The sequence below is a fragment of the Leptonychotes weddellii genome, chromosome 14 (assembly GCF_054177405.1).
Source record: "Leptonychotes weddellii isolate Sample4059 chromosome 14, ASM5417740v2, whole genome shotgun sequence".
NCBI lineage: Eukaryota > Metazoa > Chordata > Mammalia > Carnivora > Phocidae > Leptonychotes > Leptonychotes weddellii.
In genome coordinates, this window is record NC_138382.1 from 20,379,127 (window position 1) to 20,394,434 (window position 15,308).

Below are 15,308 nucleotides of genomic sequence, written 5' to 3' on the forward strand. Positions count from 1 at the left end.
GTATGTGCTATGGTGAGCACTGTGAATTGTGTAAGACTGTTGAATCACAGACCTGTACCTCTGAAACTAATAATACATTATATGTTAAAAAACGAAGAAGATAGTAGGAAGGGTAAAATGAAGGGGGGAAAATCAGAGGGGGAGACGAACCATGAGAGACTATGGACTCTGAGAAACAAACTGAGGGTTCTAGAGGGGAGGGGGTGGGGGGATGGGTTAGCCTGGTGATGGGTATTAAAGAGGGCACATATTGAATGGAGCACTGGGTGTTATACGCAAACAATGAATCATGGAACACTACATCAAAAACTAATGATGTAATGTATGGTGATTAACATAACATAATAAAATTTAAAAAAAAGAAAAAAACAACAAAGTTGAAGAACTAATATTACTTGATTTCAAGACTTATTATAAAGCAATAGTCACCAAAACAATGTAATATTGGCATAAAGTAATCAATGGAACAAACCAGAGAGCCCAGAAATAAAGCCACACAAATACAGTAAACCAATTTGGGACAAAGTGCAAAGGCAATTCAATGGAGAACAAATAGTCTTTTCAACAAACGGTGCTAGAACAACTGGATATCCACCTGCAAAAAAATATGAACTTTGATCCATATCTTGCAAAAATGGACCCTAAATGTAAAATCTAAAAAAATAAAACTTACAGAAGGAAACAGCAGAAAAATCTTTGTGACCTTGGATTAGGCAAAGATTCCTTAGAGGCCAAAAGCCTGATCCATTAAAGAAAAATTGACAAATTGGACTTCATCAAAATGAAAACTTTCTACTCTTCAAAATACACTCTTAGGAGACTGAAAAGACAAGTCAGAGTGTGGGAGAGAATTTTAAAAACAGAATATATAAAGAGCTCTCAAAACTCCCTAACAGGGGTGCCTGGGTGGCGTAGTCGGTTAAGCGTCCGACTCTTGGCTTCAGCTCAGGTCATGAGCTCAAGGTCGTCGGGCTCTGTGCGGAGTCGGCTTGAGATTCTCTCTCCCTCTCCCTCTGTCCCTCTTGCTCAATTGCTCAACTGTGCGCTCTCTCTCTCTAAAATAAATAAATAAAGCTTTAAAAAAAAAACAAACCTGTATTTAAAACAAAACAAAACAAAAAAACCCTCCATAACAAGAAAACTACCTAATTTTTAAAGTGAACAAAAGGTGTTAACATATTTCACCGAAGAAGATACCCAGTGGTTTCCTAGCAAGGAGGGCAGAGGAGGGAGGAAGGGAGGCATGAGGAAGGGAAACCTAGATGGTGGACGGATACACCCATTGTCTTGGCTGTGGTGGGGGTTTCACGGTGTATGGGTTCACCCAGTGTTACCATCTTCTGTACTGTAAACCTGTGCAGTTCCTTGTCTGTCAATTCTACTTCACACCTAAAATACTTACCTGGAGCAATGGAGTAACACTGTAGGTACAACAGGAGTCAAGGTCAGGAAGAGCTGAATAAGGCCAGAGGACTGCGAGGGAGCATCAAGGGGAGATTTTCTCTGTGCTTGGTGGAGTTGGGGAACACAGGAAGGAAGGGCAAAGAAAACAGATGGAGCGAAGGGAGAGCGATGATCATGCCCGACCAGCGCTGTGCGGTGAAGAATCGCAGGGAGCCGAGCTGAGCCAGATATTGTAACGAACCGCACATGCAGTTACAAGGGGAGGGGGCCCCGGTCAGGGCTCCAACACCAACCACAAATCTGCTCCTCACATACGTGGCTGAAGAAGTGGTGGGACAGCTGGCAACAGAGCACGCGTGCTTGGTAAGTGTACGACGAAGGAAGGAGCACACAGATTAAATGGATGGAGAGGGGAAAAGGGCAGGAAAGAGTATATGATTTTCCCTGTTTCTCGACTACAACAAATGGAGTGCTCACAGAAGAATGGGCTCTCCACTGCACTAAAGCAGGCCCATGGACTCCGAGGCACTCACTCTGTTGAATATGACCTCCAAACAGTTACTAAACTGGTCATTAAGAGATAAGACCACAAAGAGACCCGAAGTCATACATGTGATAAAGCAGTCTGAGGCAAAGAATCTGGAAGGACACAAAGCACGAAGAGCAACAGAAAAGAGCAGGCCAGCTACAGCCACGGTGCCAGGCACTCATATACATCACCAGGCTGGACCTCCGTGAAGCAGGTTGGTGGCATTACCCCATTCTAAAAATGGTACCACAAAGGTCAGAGGTCCGGTCATTTTCCCAGGGCCACCTGCCCAGGCAAAGGCAGAGCCAGGAAGCACACTAAAGGCCTATCAGATGCCAATACTCGGCCCTTCTCACTCCATCCTGCTGCCTCTCGGAGGTAACAGGGCAAATGAATAGAAAACGTCCACCCCAACATTAGCCTTCACCCAGCTATAGTTTATAAGGAAAACAGACAAGTATTGCTTCTACAGAAATCATTGAAGGTAACAACTTTCAACCGTAAGAGTTCCTTCAGTGATGAATAAAATACATTCCATTATAAAACAATGAAGTTCGTAGAGAGAATCTTAATTTCCCTGCAATCTAGAAATCTATTTATTTATTTATTTTTATTTTTTTTTTTTAAAGATTTTATTTATTTATTTGAGAGAGAATGAGAGAGAGAGAGCAGGAGAGGGGGGAGGGTCAGAGGGAGAAGCAGACTCCCTGCCGAGCAGGGAGCCCGATGCGGGACTCGATCCTGGGACTCCAGGATCATGACCTGAGCCGAAGGCAGTCGCTTAACCAACTGAGCCACCCAGGCGCCCGCAATCTAGAAATTTAAAGTTGGCAGTGGACATGGTCAGGGAGACTGTGGCATAAAAGCTGAGCCACCCTCCTCTACCCAAGGGGGACTCTGCCTTCTTCCTCGGGCCTCAGCTCCCATGGCACCTCCACAGAGAGGCCCCTGACCTCCCGACTTCTTCTCCCCATCGCTGTCGACCACACTTGCTCTTCACTCGTAGCTACTGAAATTATCTACTTTATTTGATTATTTATTATCTCTCTCCTTAATCTCCCCCCGAAACCACCACCGCCAAAAATGCCCTCATTGAGAGCCCCTGCCCAGTGCCCAGTCTGTAAAACACGCTCCATCAGGATTCGTGGAAAGAATGGGCCAATCCCATAAACTCACGTCTTTCCGCGTCTTGTGTTCTGCTGCCTGAATCCTCTGATCCATTTCCTCCTCCAGCTCACTCAACTGCATGGCTGCCTTGTCCTGGGCTCTGAAATGCAAGAGGATGCACACCTTTTCACTGCAACGTGCAGAGACAGCTTCAACCTCGTCTATTTCAAGCCCTATTTTACATATGAGGAGAAACACACCATTTAAAATAATAGTCCCTGTTCCTTCCACATAATAAGACAGGATTGGCACTTTGACCATTTGGCTGTAAAATAACATTAAAACTAGATATTTAGTAAATGGTATAAACTAGACAAAATAGTATTAAACTAGATCATGGCGAAGAACAGCTAAAGATATCAAAATCACTGGGAAGCTCTCAATAAATTCTGAAAATCCTTTTTGCTCCCACGACTGAGTGATATTCCTGGACAAAAAAAGAACCCCATGGCAAACAGATTTTTAGATAGAATTCTGAAATATTATTATACAAAACACACAATGTGATATGCTACAGTTAGAAGGGGGGAAAAGGAATCTCAAAAATTATTTCTAATCAGGGGCGCCTGGGTGGCTCAGTTGGTTAAGCGACTGCCTTCAGCTCAGGTCATGATCCTGGAGTCCCGGGATCGAGTCCCACATCGGGCTCCCTGCTCAGCTGGGGGTCTGCTTCTCCCTCTGACCCTCTTCCCTCTCGTGCTCTCTGTCTCTCATTCTCTCTCTCTCAAATAAATAAAATCTTAAAAAAAAAAAAAATTTCTAATCAGTTCCCTAAAGTTCTAGAATAAAAATACAGTCTTTACATTGTAGAAAAATTCTGTTTCTTTTACTAATGTCATCCCTAAATCACCTCTCTATAGAGGCAGAGCACACTGATTTGCCAAAAAGTTAGAAATGGGAACATTTCATTGAGGAGAGTTCTGGGATAGTTTTCCTGAGCAATTGGCTAGTATAGAGACATCTGTCACTTTACAGTGGTTGAGGCTGCAGATTAAACCCTAAAAAAAGTATTTTTAGTATTTTTTGTTCTCTCTCTGCTGTACGTCTGACTATCTAAATTTTCTCATACATACGTCTTGCCTATTCCACTAGATGACAAGAGACTAAATCCCACCATGGGATTTAGAGGGTCAATGACACGCTGCTGATAAAAAGTAGAGAATAGGACCTAAACAGAAGACCTCCCGTCTTCCAGTTTGATGGCTTCTGAGACACCATGTTACCTGCTTTCTACCTGCTGACTCCCTTGTAACACATTCTGTGCATGCATTACTTTAATCTTTATATAACGTTCCAAATGAGTCCTGAGGGGTGGGGAGAGGCTCCAAAATAAAATTTTGAGTAACTTACTACTATTTTCCGCTTGTGTTTTCTTCATCCTTACCTGACAGCCTGCCCGAAGGGATGTTAACCTTGTTTGGAAAGTTAGCTATTTCTGGTTCATTTATAAGCACTTGCTATCTGAAATCTAGGAATTACATATCTCCACAGCAAGTCTGTTTTGTTGGTCAACTCTGGGACTGTAAAATAGCCAAGTCTGTTCTCTCCCTATGACCATTTTTCCGACCGCTCCTTCGTGACATCCAGGACTGTTCCTGAATGTGTTCTTTCTGCCTTCCTCACTCCTGAGCAATGATTTTTTTTTTTTTTTTTTTGGTAAATCAGGGTAGTCTATGATGCCACCGTGTTTGCCCCAGCAATTCCTAACTCCTAGTGAAATGTCTGGTGTGATGAAGACTGTCCACTCTAACCTAGTCCAGGGCTCCCATCCAGACACTCGGACCATCCTTCAGGTGCAAGCACAGAGCGAAAAGATAGAGACCTGCCCCCATCCAAAATCCCAGGTGAGGGCGGATGGTCCTCCGCTAAGAACATAAGAGAACTTCACAGTCATCACGGAAGCACTTCAGTGAGGTCTCTGACAGCTGGGACAGAGCCTGACTTTGGCTCCCACCCCAACCGCAAAGCAGCAGGAAGGAGACAAGCAGGACACGGCTCAGCACAGGTAACATACTCATTCCGCGGGGGTGGGCAGCAGCTTGGCTGGTGATGAGAACATGAGGAATGCCATTCTTTTTTCCCTTGTGGGTTTACATGGTACTATCCTTAAAGGTCACATATAAATGTGTGTGTGTGTGTGTGTGTGTATGGAAGTTTGTCTGTTTTAACAGGTATTCCTGGACACTTTAAAAACTCAACATGTGCGTCTGTGAATCACCCCCAGTTTACAGAATTTGGAGTTCATAGGACCCTTCTATCCTACTGAATGCCCCTAGCAGACAAACTTGAAGGAAAAGTTCAGAGTCGGGAACTGAAAATGTTCTTAAGAAACTCCCTGTGAATAGCTCCACTCTTGCATGACTCCAGAACTATAAAAAGTCCTATGTAGCATCGTTTTAAAACATTCCTATATTTTAATTCCCTTCACTTAAACTCCAAAAGGTTAACTAGACAGTCTGATCATCATTTGGAAGGAAAGAATAAAGAGACAGAGGAGTACCCTCTCCTGCCCCCTTGGCGATGGGGCGCATCCTATCAAAGGGGCCTTCACAAGTTCTGGGTAGAGACCAGCAGGATGCACCACACACTCAGAGATGCTGGTGAAACAGATGGCAGCGAGAAGCATCTTTGGGGCAGAACAGCCGGGAACTACAGCAAACAAAATGCTCTCTTTCCCACTAATGCCAAAGGACTGTGGTCCTTCTGGGGAGCAAAAAGGCTGATGTTTGGACTGCAACACATGTAAATTCTTCCTCTGCACTGGGCTGCTGGTAAAGCCAGTAAGATATCAATGTGAACCAGCTGTGGCTTACACAAACCATATAACAGCACGGGTTCAAGCTTTTTGGCTTCCAGTCCAGGCTGGGTGAGGAGGGCCAGAAACAGGAAGTCCCACCACTGAGCACATCATCTCCTGTGCCTCCACACCCTGAGAACGTGAATATTTACAGTCACGTTCTGCAGATACAGAAACCTGCCCAAAGTCACACACCTGTCCGTGACAAGGCCAGCCTTCAAGTACAGTCCTGTCCGCCTCTCTGGAAAAGAAGTTTCCTGTATGTTTCAAGTGGCTGGATATAAGATAACAAACCTCTTTGAACTGTTCTGCAGGGAATCTGGTCTTGAGAAGTTTATAGGATAGGATCACGGCGACCTACTGATGGACTGCTGGCTGCCCCTACAGAGTACTGCCCGACTCAGCTTTTTTCGTGCTGGTTCAGTTTAGGAAGCTCCAGATGCCCGAGGTTCGGGAAGTCCATCCACATCATAACGTGATCGTGAAGTTCAGTCCATGTGCCACCTGGACACAGAGCCAGTTAAAGGACCCCACATGCCACTGAGAAAGGAAGGGCTTCGGGCACCCAGGTGGCTCAGTTGGTTAAGCATCCGACTCTTGATTTCAGCTCAGGTCATGATCTCAGGGTCGTCAGATCGAGCCCCGTGCTGGACTCCAGGCTCGCATATGAGCCTGCTTAAGATTCTCTCTCCCTCTGTCCCTCCCCTCACCCCCACTCAACTCACATTCTCTCTCTCTCTAAAAAAAAAAAAAGAAGACAGGAAGGGCTTCCATACCTCTTCACCGCAATGGCCAGGTTTTCCATTTCTGTGCTCTGCAGTTTGATCTCGCGGATAAAGTTCCTTATAACGTGTTCGTATGGCTGAATTAGTCTTGGCTCCACAAGGTTGATGTTTAGATATAAGGTACTAACTTGCTCTTTTCTGCCCCCAAAAAAAGAAAAGAAAACCTAAAATTAAAAGCTAAATTAAACCAAGTAAAAAATAAAAAGGCAAATTTTCAGAATACTTTCAGGAATGAGACACATAAGAACCAAAAAAAGAGAAAAGCAACAATATAGAAGGACCAGAAGGGAGGGAAGAGAGAGCAGTCAGAGATGCTGTGGCATTATTCTCTGTATTATTTTTAAAATGTAACAGCAAGTTTATTTTTTCCCAGATTTATTGGGGTATGACTGATAAATAAAAACTGTATATATTTAGGTTTCCAAGTCATGATTTAGTGTTAGAAGATATAGACTGGTGAGGGAAGAGAAATGCAGAGGGAGGGACTGACAGGTAGGGGCATTCTTTGTTATTACTGTAGGATTTTTTTAAAAGAAAGGTAAATAGGGGGCATCTGGTTGGCTCAGTTGGTACAGCATGTAACTCTTGATCTCAAGAGTTCCAGCCCCACGTTGGGCATGGGGAGAAAGAGAGAGAGAAAGAAAGAAAGGGAAGAGAAGAGAAGAAAGGAGTAGAAATAGAAATAGAAATAGAAAATGAAAAAAGAAAGGTAATAAGTTGTACAGAAAAATGTAACCAATGGTTACCAAAAGGTAACCATTAAACTGATGAATAACATGTTCCACCAATCCCTAATAAGACATATTTCAGCCTTTATGATCATAAGAGTGAATGTACCTATTATTTTATAGTCAAAAATTACTTCATATAAATTCACATGTATTTATATGTGACAATCCTCATACTTGTCATTATTAACTTTTATTAAAAGACACATATTCCAGAGTCGTTTCAAAAGAAAAACTGGGCAGCTCAGCTCCTGGAGGACAAAGGTGTGAGTCAGTGGGGTTAGCAGTGCTCCTGACTCAAGTCCAGTGGCTGACACGCTAAGTGTACGGAGAGGAGACTCTGTGAAGACACGGAAAGCTGGCCATCGAAAAGCCAAGGAGACAGGCCTCATTAAGAACCAACTCCACGGTGCCTTGATCTGAGACTTCTGGCCTCCAGAACTGTATGAAAATAAATTTCAGTTGTTTAAGCCACCAGTCTGGTATTTGTTACTAGAAATTCCTAGGAACCACAGCAATCAATAAAAGACCCAAGGTCCCAGAGAGACTGAGTGACAGAGCTGGGATTCCACCCTAGTCTGATGCTGCAGACCACATGATCCGCCATAACATTATTTTGCTTCCCAATTGTGTTAAAGCATCTGAACCGTGGCAGAAGAAATGGGATTCAAAATTAATTCACAGAACTATGAAACACTGCAAAATGTGAGGTATATATTAATCTAGAGGCTTAGTTAAGCATGGCCTCAAGGTGTGTCCATGAGCTATAAAATCCCCCAGGTTTGCACTTAGAAATAAACTGCTCAGTCTGTGCAGAGGCCAATTATGATTGAAAAGAACTGCTCAAGTGAAATATTATTAATAAAGCTGCAGGATTAAGTCACTTTATTTGATATAAGACACAGGAAGTGGCCACCATCCTTCCCATCAGAGCTGAGTACAAACACTAGTCGCAATAGTGAGCCGTATTTACTAGAGCAATAAACAAAACAAAACTACTCTTAGATTGTCCCATGCAACTTCAGTGCATAACAGGATCATTACTTTTGTCAGTTACTGATCACCAGCAGGATACAAAACATAAAAACTTTCTCCTTCACAGGAACCTGCCTGTCAGAGATGGCCATTAAGATACTGTCACCTAGAGTCCTTGCTTATTGGCTAACAGCACAATAAAATGTTCACAAGGAGAGACCAGCAGCTTTCCTGATTTTCTGCAAATTTCAAAAATAAGAAAGAAACATAATGATTTGTAAATTTTTTTGCTGGTCTTGACATTATAAAGAATTTCAGAAATGGTTTACAGTGAAATATACAAACAGATCAATTACGGAAAATATCGGCATTACAGAAAATATGTGATATGGTTAACCACTGTGCTACAGGCTAGCTGAATACTCATCTATCCTGCCTCCTATCACAGGGCACACAGGGAGAAATGCCTTCCAGGAACCGCAGGCAGGAAGACTAGAGTCACGTGACTAGTTCTGGTCAATGGAACGGGAACAGAAATGCTGTGTTGGCCACTTCCATGCTTGTCCCCAAAAATCCTTCGTAAGATCCTCAGCTTCTATTCTATTCATTCGTATTCTCCCTCTCTCTCTCTCTGTCTCTCTCTCTCTCAGCATCTCTCCTTCCATCCCCCTTCCCTCTCTCTCTTCCCACTCCTTCTCTACCTCCCTCCATCTCTCTTCCTCATTCCCACAGCTGAAGTGAAGAATTCTAATAAGGCGAAGTCATGGGATAGAATGCGCTCGGCTCCTGAATCACCACACTGAGCTTAACTACTCAGCAGGGCCACCTGACTACTTCAATCTGAATGACACACAAGAAAGAAATGTTTGTGTTTTGTAAAGCCACTAGGACTTGGAACTTTGTTACAGTCAGTTTGAACTTAAAAGGTTGGCATAAAGTTTCCTATTTTTTTTTATTATCCTCATCCAGATTAAATTACTTCCTCATCTTTTTACTTGATAGCTTTATATTAACTATGTAAAAGTTTCTATGACCAGGGTAAGTCTTTAGCACCACCACCCACTCTCTCTCAAGGGAACAAAATACTACTGCGAAACATCATATACTGAGGCAGATACTTATTAAGCACCTTACGTATGTAGTCCAGGCAGTGATCCAGCAGTTACATGTACTATTCACTTAATCCTCATAGCAACTCTATAAAGAAGTTATCACCAGTATCCTGTTTACCAAAGAGGAAACTGAGGCAGAGACAGCAATGTACTGTCCTGGTAGCAGAGCCAGGATTCCAACTCAGCCCATCTGGCTGCAGAGTCCAGCTCCCCATGGAAGAACTAGCTCTGTGGGCCAAAAGTAAATGCTGAACTGGTCTTTAGGGGACCCAAGGGCATGTCTCCATTTAAGAAAATTTAACATATCAAGATTTTTTAAAAATTGCTTTGGAGGATGCTATGCATTATTGCTGCAAGGACTGTCCACATTATAAAGAGTCTCCCTTAAAGAATGAAGGCATGATGAAGATTAAAATGAGATAATCTTATAAAATTTGGTTTACTTAAAGCTATTTCGGGAAAGCACAACTGTAGACAATAAGGCCCCCTCCCACCTTCCCCGGCCCCCATATGCCTGTGTGTTTCATTTGGTCTGGTTCTGTGAAACTAGAGAACCATCTGGATTATGCCGAGAGACAGCCAACAGAACACACTTGGCAATTCTGACATCTGATGGAGAAAACAAAACAAAAATTTAAAAAACACCTTACTGTAACAAGAGATAATACCTTGCCCCTCTCTGTGAGCTTTAAAGGCTGTGCCCTGCCCAGGCAGCTAAACACATGTGGATTCTTCAGCTCAACAGACTTGGTGCCAAGACAATCTCTGTTCTGCTCCTAGGAGTGCCACAGTCACTGGCCTCCCCCGGTGTCCTTGCTCCCCACATCAAAGGTTAAGCAAACAGAGAATACACATCGCCACACACAAGCTCTGTTTCCTTCTGGCCTGACCCCAGGTGGCATATGTGAGGACTGAGAATGATGCCTGGTGGTGACAAGGCCTGAAGCACTCTTAATTCATTGAGTCTGGGGCCTCACCTCATGCAGTTACACTTGGATTCACAAATACCACGTAGACCTGCTTACAGGTGCGCTTGACAAATGCTCAGTAAAAATTAAGGGTCAAGCCATAGGCTTTAGTCAGCCAAGACAAAACACAGTCTCTACCCTTCTGTGCCAAGAGAGCCCCTAACACTAAAAATAATCTCATTTATGTCTGAAGGAAAAGAGATAGAATGAAAGGTAGAGAAAGATATCAGAGAAATGCAGATCAGAGAAAAACACGCCCTGAATTACCAACCAACTTTAGATGTTTAAATCCTGAGCCTATGCATCTTATTTGATAAATTACAAGATGATTTGTTAAAAAAAAAAAAAAAGACAGTGGTGGTGGGTAATTACTGATGAAAAACACAACTTAGAGTTTTAAAATGGTCCCTGGGAAATAAGCATTTTATATCACAAATATTCCCACTGAAGCTGAAAGGACTATTACATGAACTTAGAAGAAAAACAGGTCCACTTAGGATGTGTACAAATTATAAAAGGGTCACACGTTTTCACAGGATTTACTTAGAGGAGCACAGATATATCAACATTTATGTGTATATACTGGAATAGTGTTCGCCTTGAGAATGCTTGGACACCTCCGCTCCAAGGACACTTCTGGGAAATAGTCAAGCACAGACACACACTCCACACTAAGGAACATGGTGACCCAGTAAGATCATTAGGAAAACTGTCTCTTAGATCCCAAGTCTCACTGCATTAAGTATTAAATGGGGGGGGGGGGGCTAACCTAGTCATTCAAACTATAAGTCAAATAGATCTAAAACCCAAGACAGTTTTCTATGAACAAAAGCCAACAGTATAAAGTACCAATGGCTGCATCATCCTACACTAGGGTTTGGCATAAGAAAATTGACATTATGACCCTAACATCTGAGTACAGGAAATTAAAACATCCATGCCATCCAAGGCATGGATGCTAGATCCTGGAAGTAAAATGCTAAGAAACAGACAAACAGACTCTAATGGGGGTTCCTTCCCCCATTAGACCCGCCATGAGGATTAAGTACAAGATATTCTGGCAGCATAGACAGGGGAACATGACCACCACTTGGAGGATAGCCTGAGGGATGAGTAGATGTCAACTAGGCAGCGAGTGGGAAAAGGGTGAAGGAGTGGTGGCCTGTCCCAGGCTGAAGGGGCGGGACGGTGCGGGGGCAGCAGGTAAGGCAGCTGCTCCTGTAACCAGAAGAAGCTGTTGGGGCTGGAGAGCTGGAAGTAGGGGAGGCGGCAGCAGCATCAGATGTGGATGTGGGGTGAGAAGTTAGCAGGAGCCAGAAGGCACAGCAAAGACACAGGAGGAGACAGTTATCAAGAGGGCAGGAAGCCACTGGAATGGTTAAGTGGAAGCAATGATTTGACCAAGTTTGCATCTTAACTACTCCCATCTTCATAAAGTTTTGGCTGAAGCAGAAAATTAAGCACAGGATTTTGAAACAAGTCTGTGGAGATAAAGGTAAATCTAAGTCCAATGTCATTTAATCCAGAAATGTACAACTTCAGAAGTTTTCATGAACTTTGACTTTCCTTTGCTACAGAATGTATAAAATTATAGACAATTTGAATCTGATCGTACAAAGAGATCACCTGAACAGAGTAGAGAGCCCATAAAGAGACCCACCTGAATACAGTCAACAGATACTTGACAACGGAGCAAATGTAATACAGGAGCAAAGATAGTCTTTTCAACAAATGCTGCTGAAACAACTGGGCTTTCTCTTGCAAAAGAACAAATACAGACACATAACTTACACCATTCACCAAAACGACATCAAAATGGATCACAGACCTAAACGTAAAATGCAAAACTATAAAACTTCTAGAAGATAAGGAGAAAACTTAGATGACCATGGGTATGGTGGCAACTTCTTAGATAAAACACCAAAGGCATAATCCATGAGAAAAAGAATTGATAAGCTAGACTTCACTAAAATTAAAAACTGCTCTATAAAAGACAGTGCCGGGGCACCTGGGTGGCTCAGTTGTTAAGCTTCTGCCTTGGGCTCAGGTCATGATCCCAGGGTCCTGGGATCGAGCCCCGCATCAGGCTCTCTGCTCTGCGGGAAGCCTGCTTCTCCCTCTCCCACTCCCCCTGCTTGTGTTCCTTCTCTCGCTGTGTCTCTCTCTGTCAAATAAATAAATAAAATCTTAAAAAAAAATCTTTAAAAAAAAAAGTGCCAAGAAAATGAGAAGATAAGCCACAGACTGGAGGTTATCTGTATGTATGATGTATCTGTAAAGGACACATCTGATAATGTACTGTCATATAAAATATATCCCCCAAAACCCTTAAAACTCAACAATAAGAAAACAAACAACCTGATAAAAAAAAATGGGTCAAAGACCTTAACAGACACTTCACCAAAGAAGATATACAGATGACAAATAAGCATATGAAAAAATGTTCCACATCATATGGCATCAGGGAAATGCCAATTAAAACAATGAGATAGCACCATACATCTATGAGAATGGCCAAAACCTAGAACACTGACAACATCAAATTCTGGTGAGGATGTGGAGCAACAGGAACTCTCATTCACTGCTGGCAGGAAAGCAAAATCGTAATCACTTGGGAGGACAGTGTGACAGTTTCTTAGACCAAACATACTCTTAACCATATAATCCAGCAATCAATGCTTCTTGGTATTTATCCAAAGGAGTTGAAAACTTATGTCTACACAAACACTTGCATATGAATAGGTACAGCCACTTTGGTCATAACTGCCAAAACTGGGAAGCAACCAAGATGTTCTTCAGTAGGGGAGTGGATAAACTATGGTACATCCAGACAAGGAAATACTAACCAACACTTGAAAAATGAGCTGCCAAGCCATGAGAAGATATAGAGGAACTTTAAATGCATATTACTATGCAAAAGAATCCAATCTGAAAAGATTATATACTACATAATTCCAACTCTATGACATTCTAGAAAAGGCAAAACTTGGAGATAGTAAAGACATCAGTGGTTGTCAGGGATTCGAGGGGAGGGGATAAGGATGAATAGGTGGAACACAGAGGATTTTTAGGGCAATGAAAATACTCTGTAAGATAATATAATAATGGGTCTATGTCACACCGTACCTTTGCCCAAACCCATATAATGTACATGAGTGAACCCTAATGTAAAATGAGGAATTTGAGTGGTTATAATGTGTAAATATAGGTTCATTATTTGTAACAAATGTATCATTCTGATAGGGGTTTGCTGGTAATGGGGGAGGTTGTGCAGGTGTGGGGGCAGGGGGTACATGGGAAATCTCTGTACCTTCTTAATTCTTCTACAAACCTAAAACTGCTTTTTTAAAAAAATCTGATAGTTTATTTCTCTTTTGGGGTAATAAAAATGGATATATGCCTACTCAGGTGACACCAGCTGATCTTTCTAGATGCCCCGAACCCACTGTACTGTCATTTGGTCCGTAAGTGGAAAGGCTTATCCTTTTACCCCCACACAAGTTAGAGAAAAGTTACTGACTTCAAAACATACTTTTATTACATAGTACACATACTTTCAGAACAAACCCCAACTAACTGGAAAATAAATTCCAACAACCAAATCTACCTCTGCCCCTAGAACAGGACGGCATTAGCTCTCTTTGTGAAATCCGCCTCTTTCCAGACACAGTGCGCGGTGTGTGCCCACTAACCGCCTGATGCTGGCCGCCTCTAACTGGAAGTGATTCTGGTCTGCGTTCTCACAAAAGCTCTCGCTCTTCATTAACTCAGTCACAAAGTGATTATCTGACTCTCCCTTCTGGAGAAAACAATGGTCTCTTCAACTTGGTTCCACCATCCCACAGAGGGAAAGACAAGCCACTCCAGTGGCCTGGGCCTTCCTTGGCTCTGCTTTCTGCTCCTCAATCAGAAGATGATCCAGCCCAGGTGTTCAACCACCAGTGACTCATCCAGGGCCCCCTGCCCAAATACATCTCCCACAGGTAAAATTCCTTCGGGATTCTCATTGCCCTGAGAAGTATTTTACTTCCCTAAGTACTGAGATGGGTAGCATTCCCGCCAAGATTTTAAAATGGAAACTCCCTGGGAGATGATTCGAAGTCTAGAAACATTTCAAATTGCAAATTGTTTCCTATTTGAAATCACTGACATTTAGTGACTGGGAGTTTGCCAATGGAGGGAGGAGGACAAAAACAGCAAGAGGCACTGTGCTAAAGGTTTGGGGAGGGCACACTCCGCACAGCTGAGGGCTGCTTGAGTGAATAAGCACATGGGGGAAGTGTAATGGCCTGGCTAAATCAAATGCTTGCTTACCACAGCCTGGCTTTGCAACCCAGGGCAAAACACTTAGCCTCCTGAGCTTCAGTTTCCTCAGACATAAACTGTGGAGAGTGACGGAACCTACCGCATGACATGAGGATTCACCCAGACTGAAGCACACACAACAATACCAGGCACACTGTAGGGAATCGATAAATGTTGGCCATTATTATGATCCGTTATTGCTCTTGACTTCTCTACCCCATTGTGTTAGAAGTAGGTGTTTATCTCCTGTGTACCTCTGGGTTGTGTTTTGGGGAAAGGGGCAAAAGGGAGAAAGCAGCGTGGTGTAGAAACTTCATGGAGAGACTTCTTCACGGAGAAAGTTCACCTCTGTTGTCTTATGGGTGTCAATGCAGGGGAAACCGAGAAATGAAAATTGGGTCATGCCTGAGGTCAGTCTGCAGAGCTCACAGTCCAGAGGTGTGATAGCATGGTTTATAAGAAATATATATTTGGTCATTCAGATGACCAAAAAATACATTTCTTAGATAGATTTGGTCTTTATCCACAATTCCTGAAA

The 15,308-nt window shown here is 42.9% G+C and overlaps 1 protein-coding gene across 2 annotated transcripts in view; it reads right to left on the reverse strand.

The window, feature by feature from the left end:
- Positions 1–15,308, reverse strand: part of RASEF (RAS and EF-hand domain containing) — an 80,645-nt gene that overhangs the window by 43,176 nt on the left and 22,161 nt on the right. For both annotated transcript variants that reach the window (XM_081802882.1, XM_081802883.1), the window contains exons 2-3: positions 6,674–6,820; positions 3,110–3,200 (exon numbers count right to left, since the gene is read on the reverse strand). In XM_081802882.1, the coding sequence (XP_081659008.1) occupies positions 3,110–3,200; positions 6,674–6,820 (238 nt within the window). The remainder of the gene's footprint in view (positions 1–3,109; positions 3,201–6,673; positions 6,821–15,308) is intronic.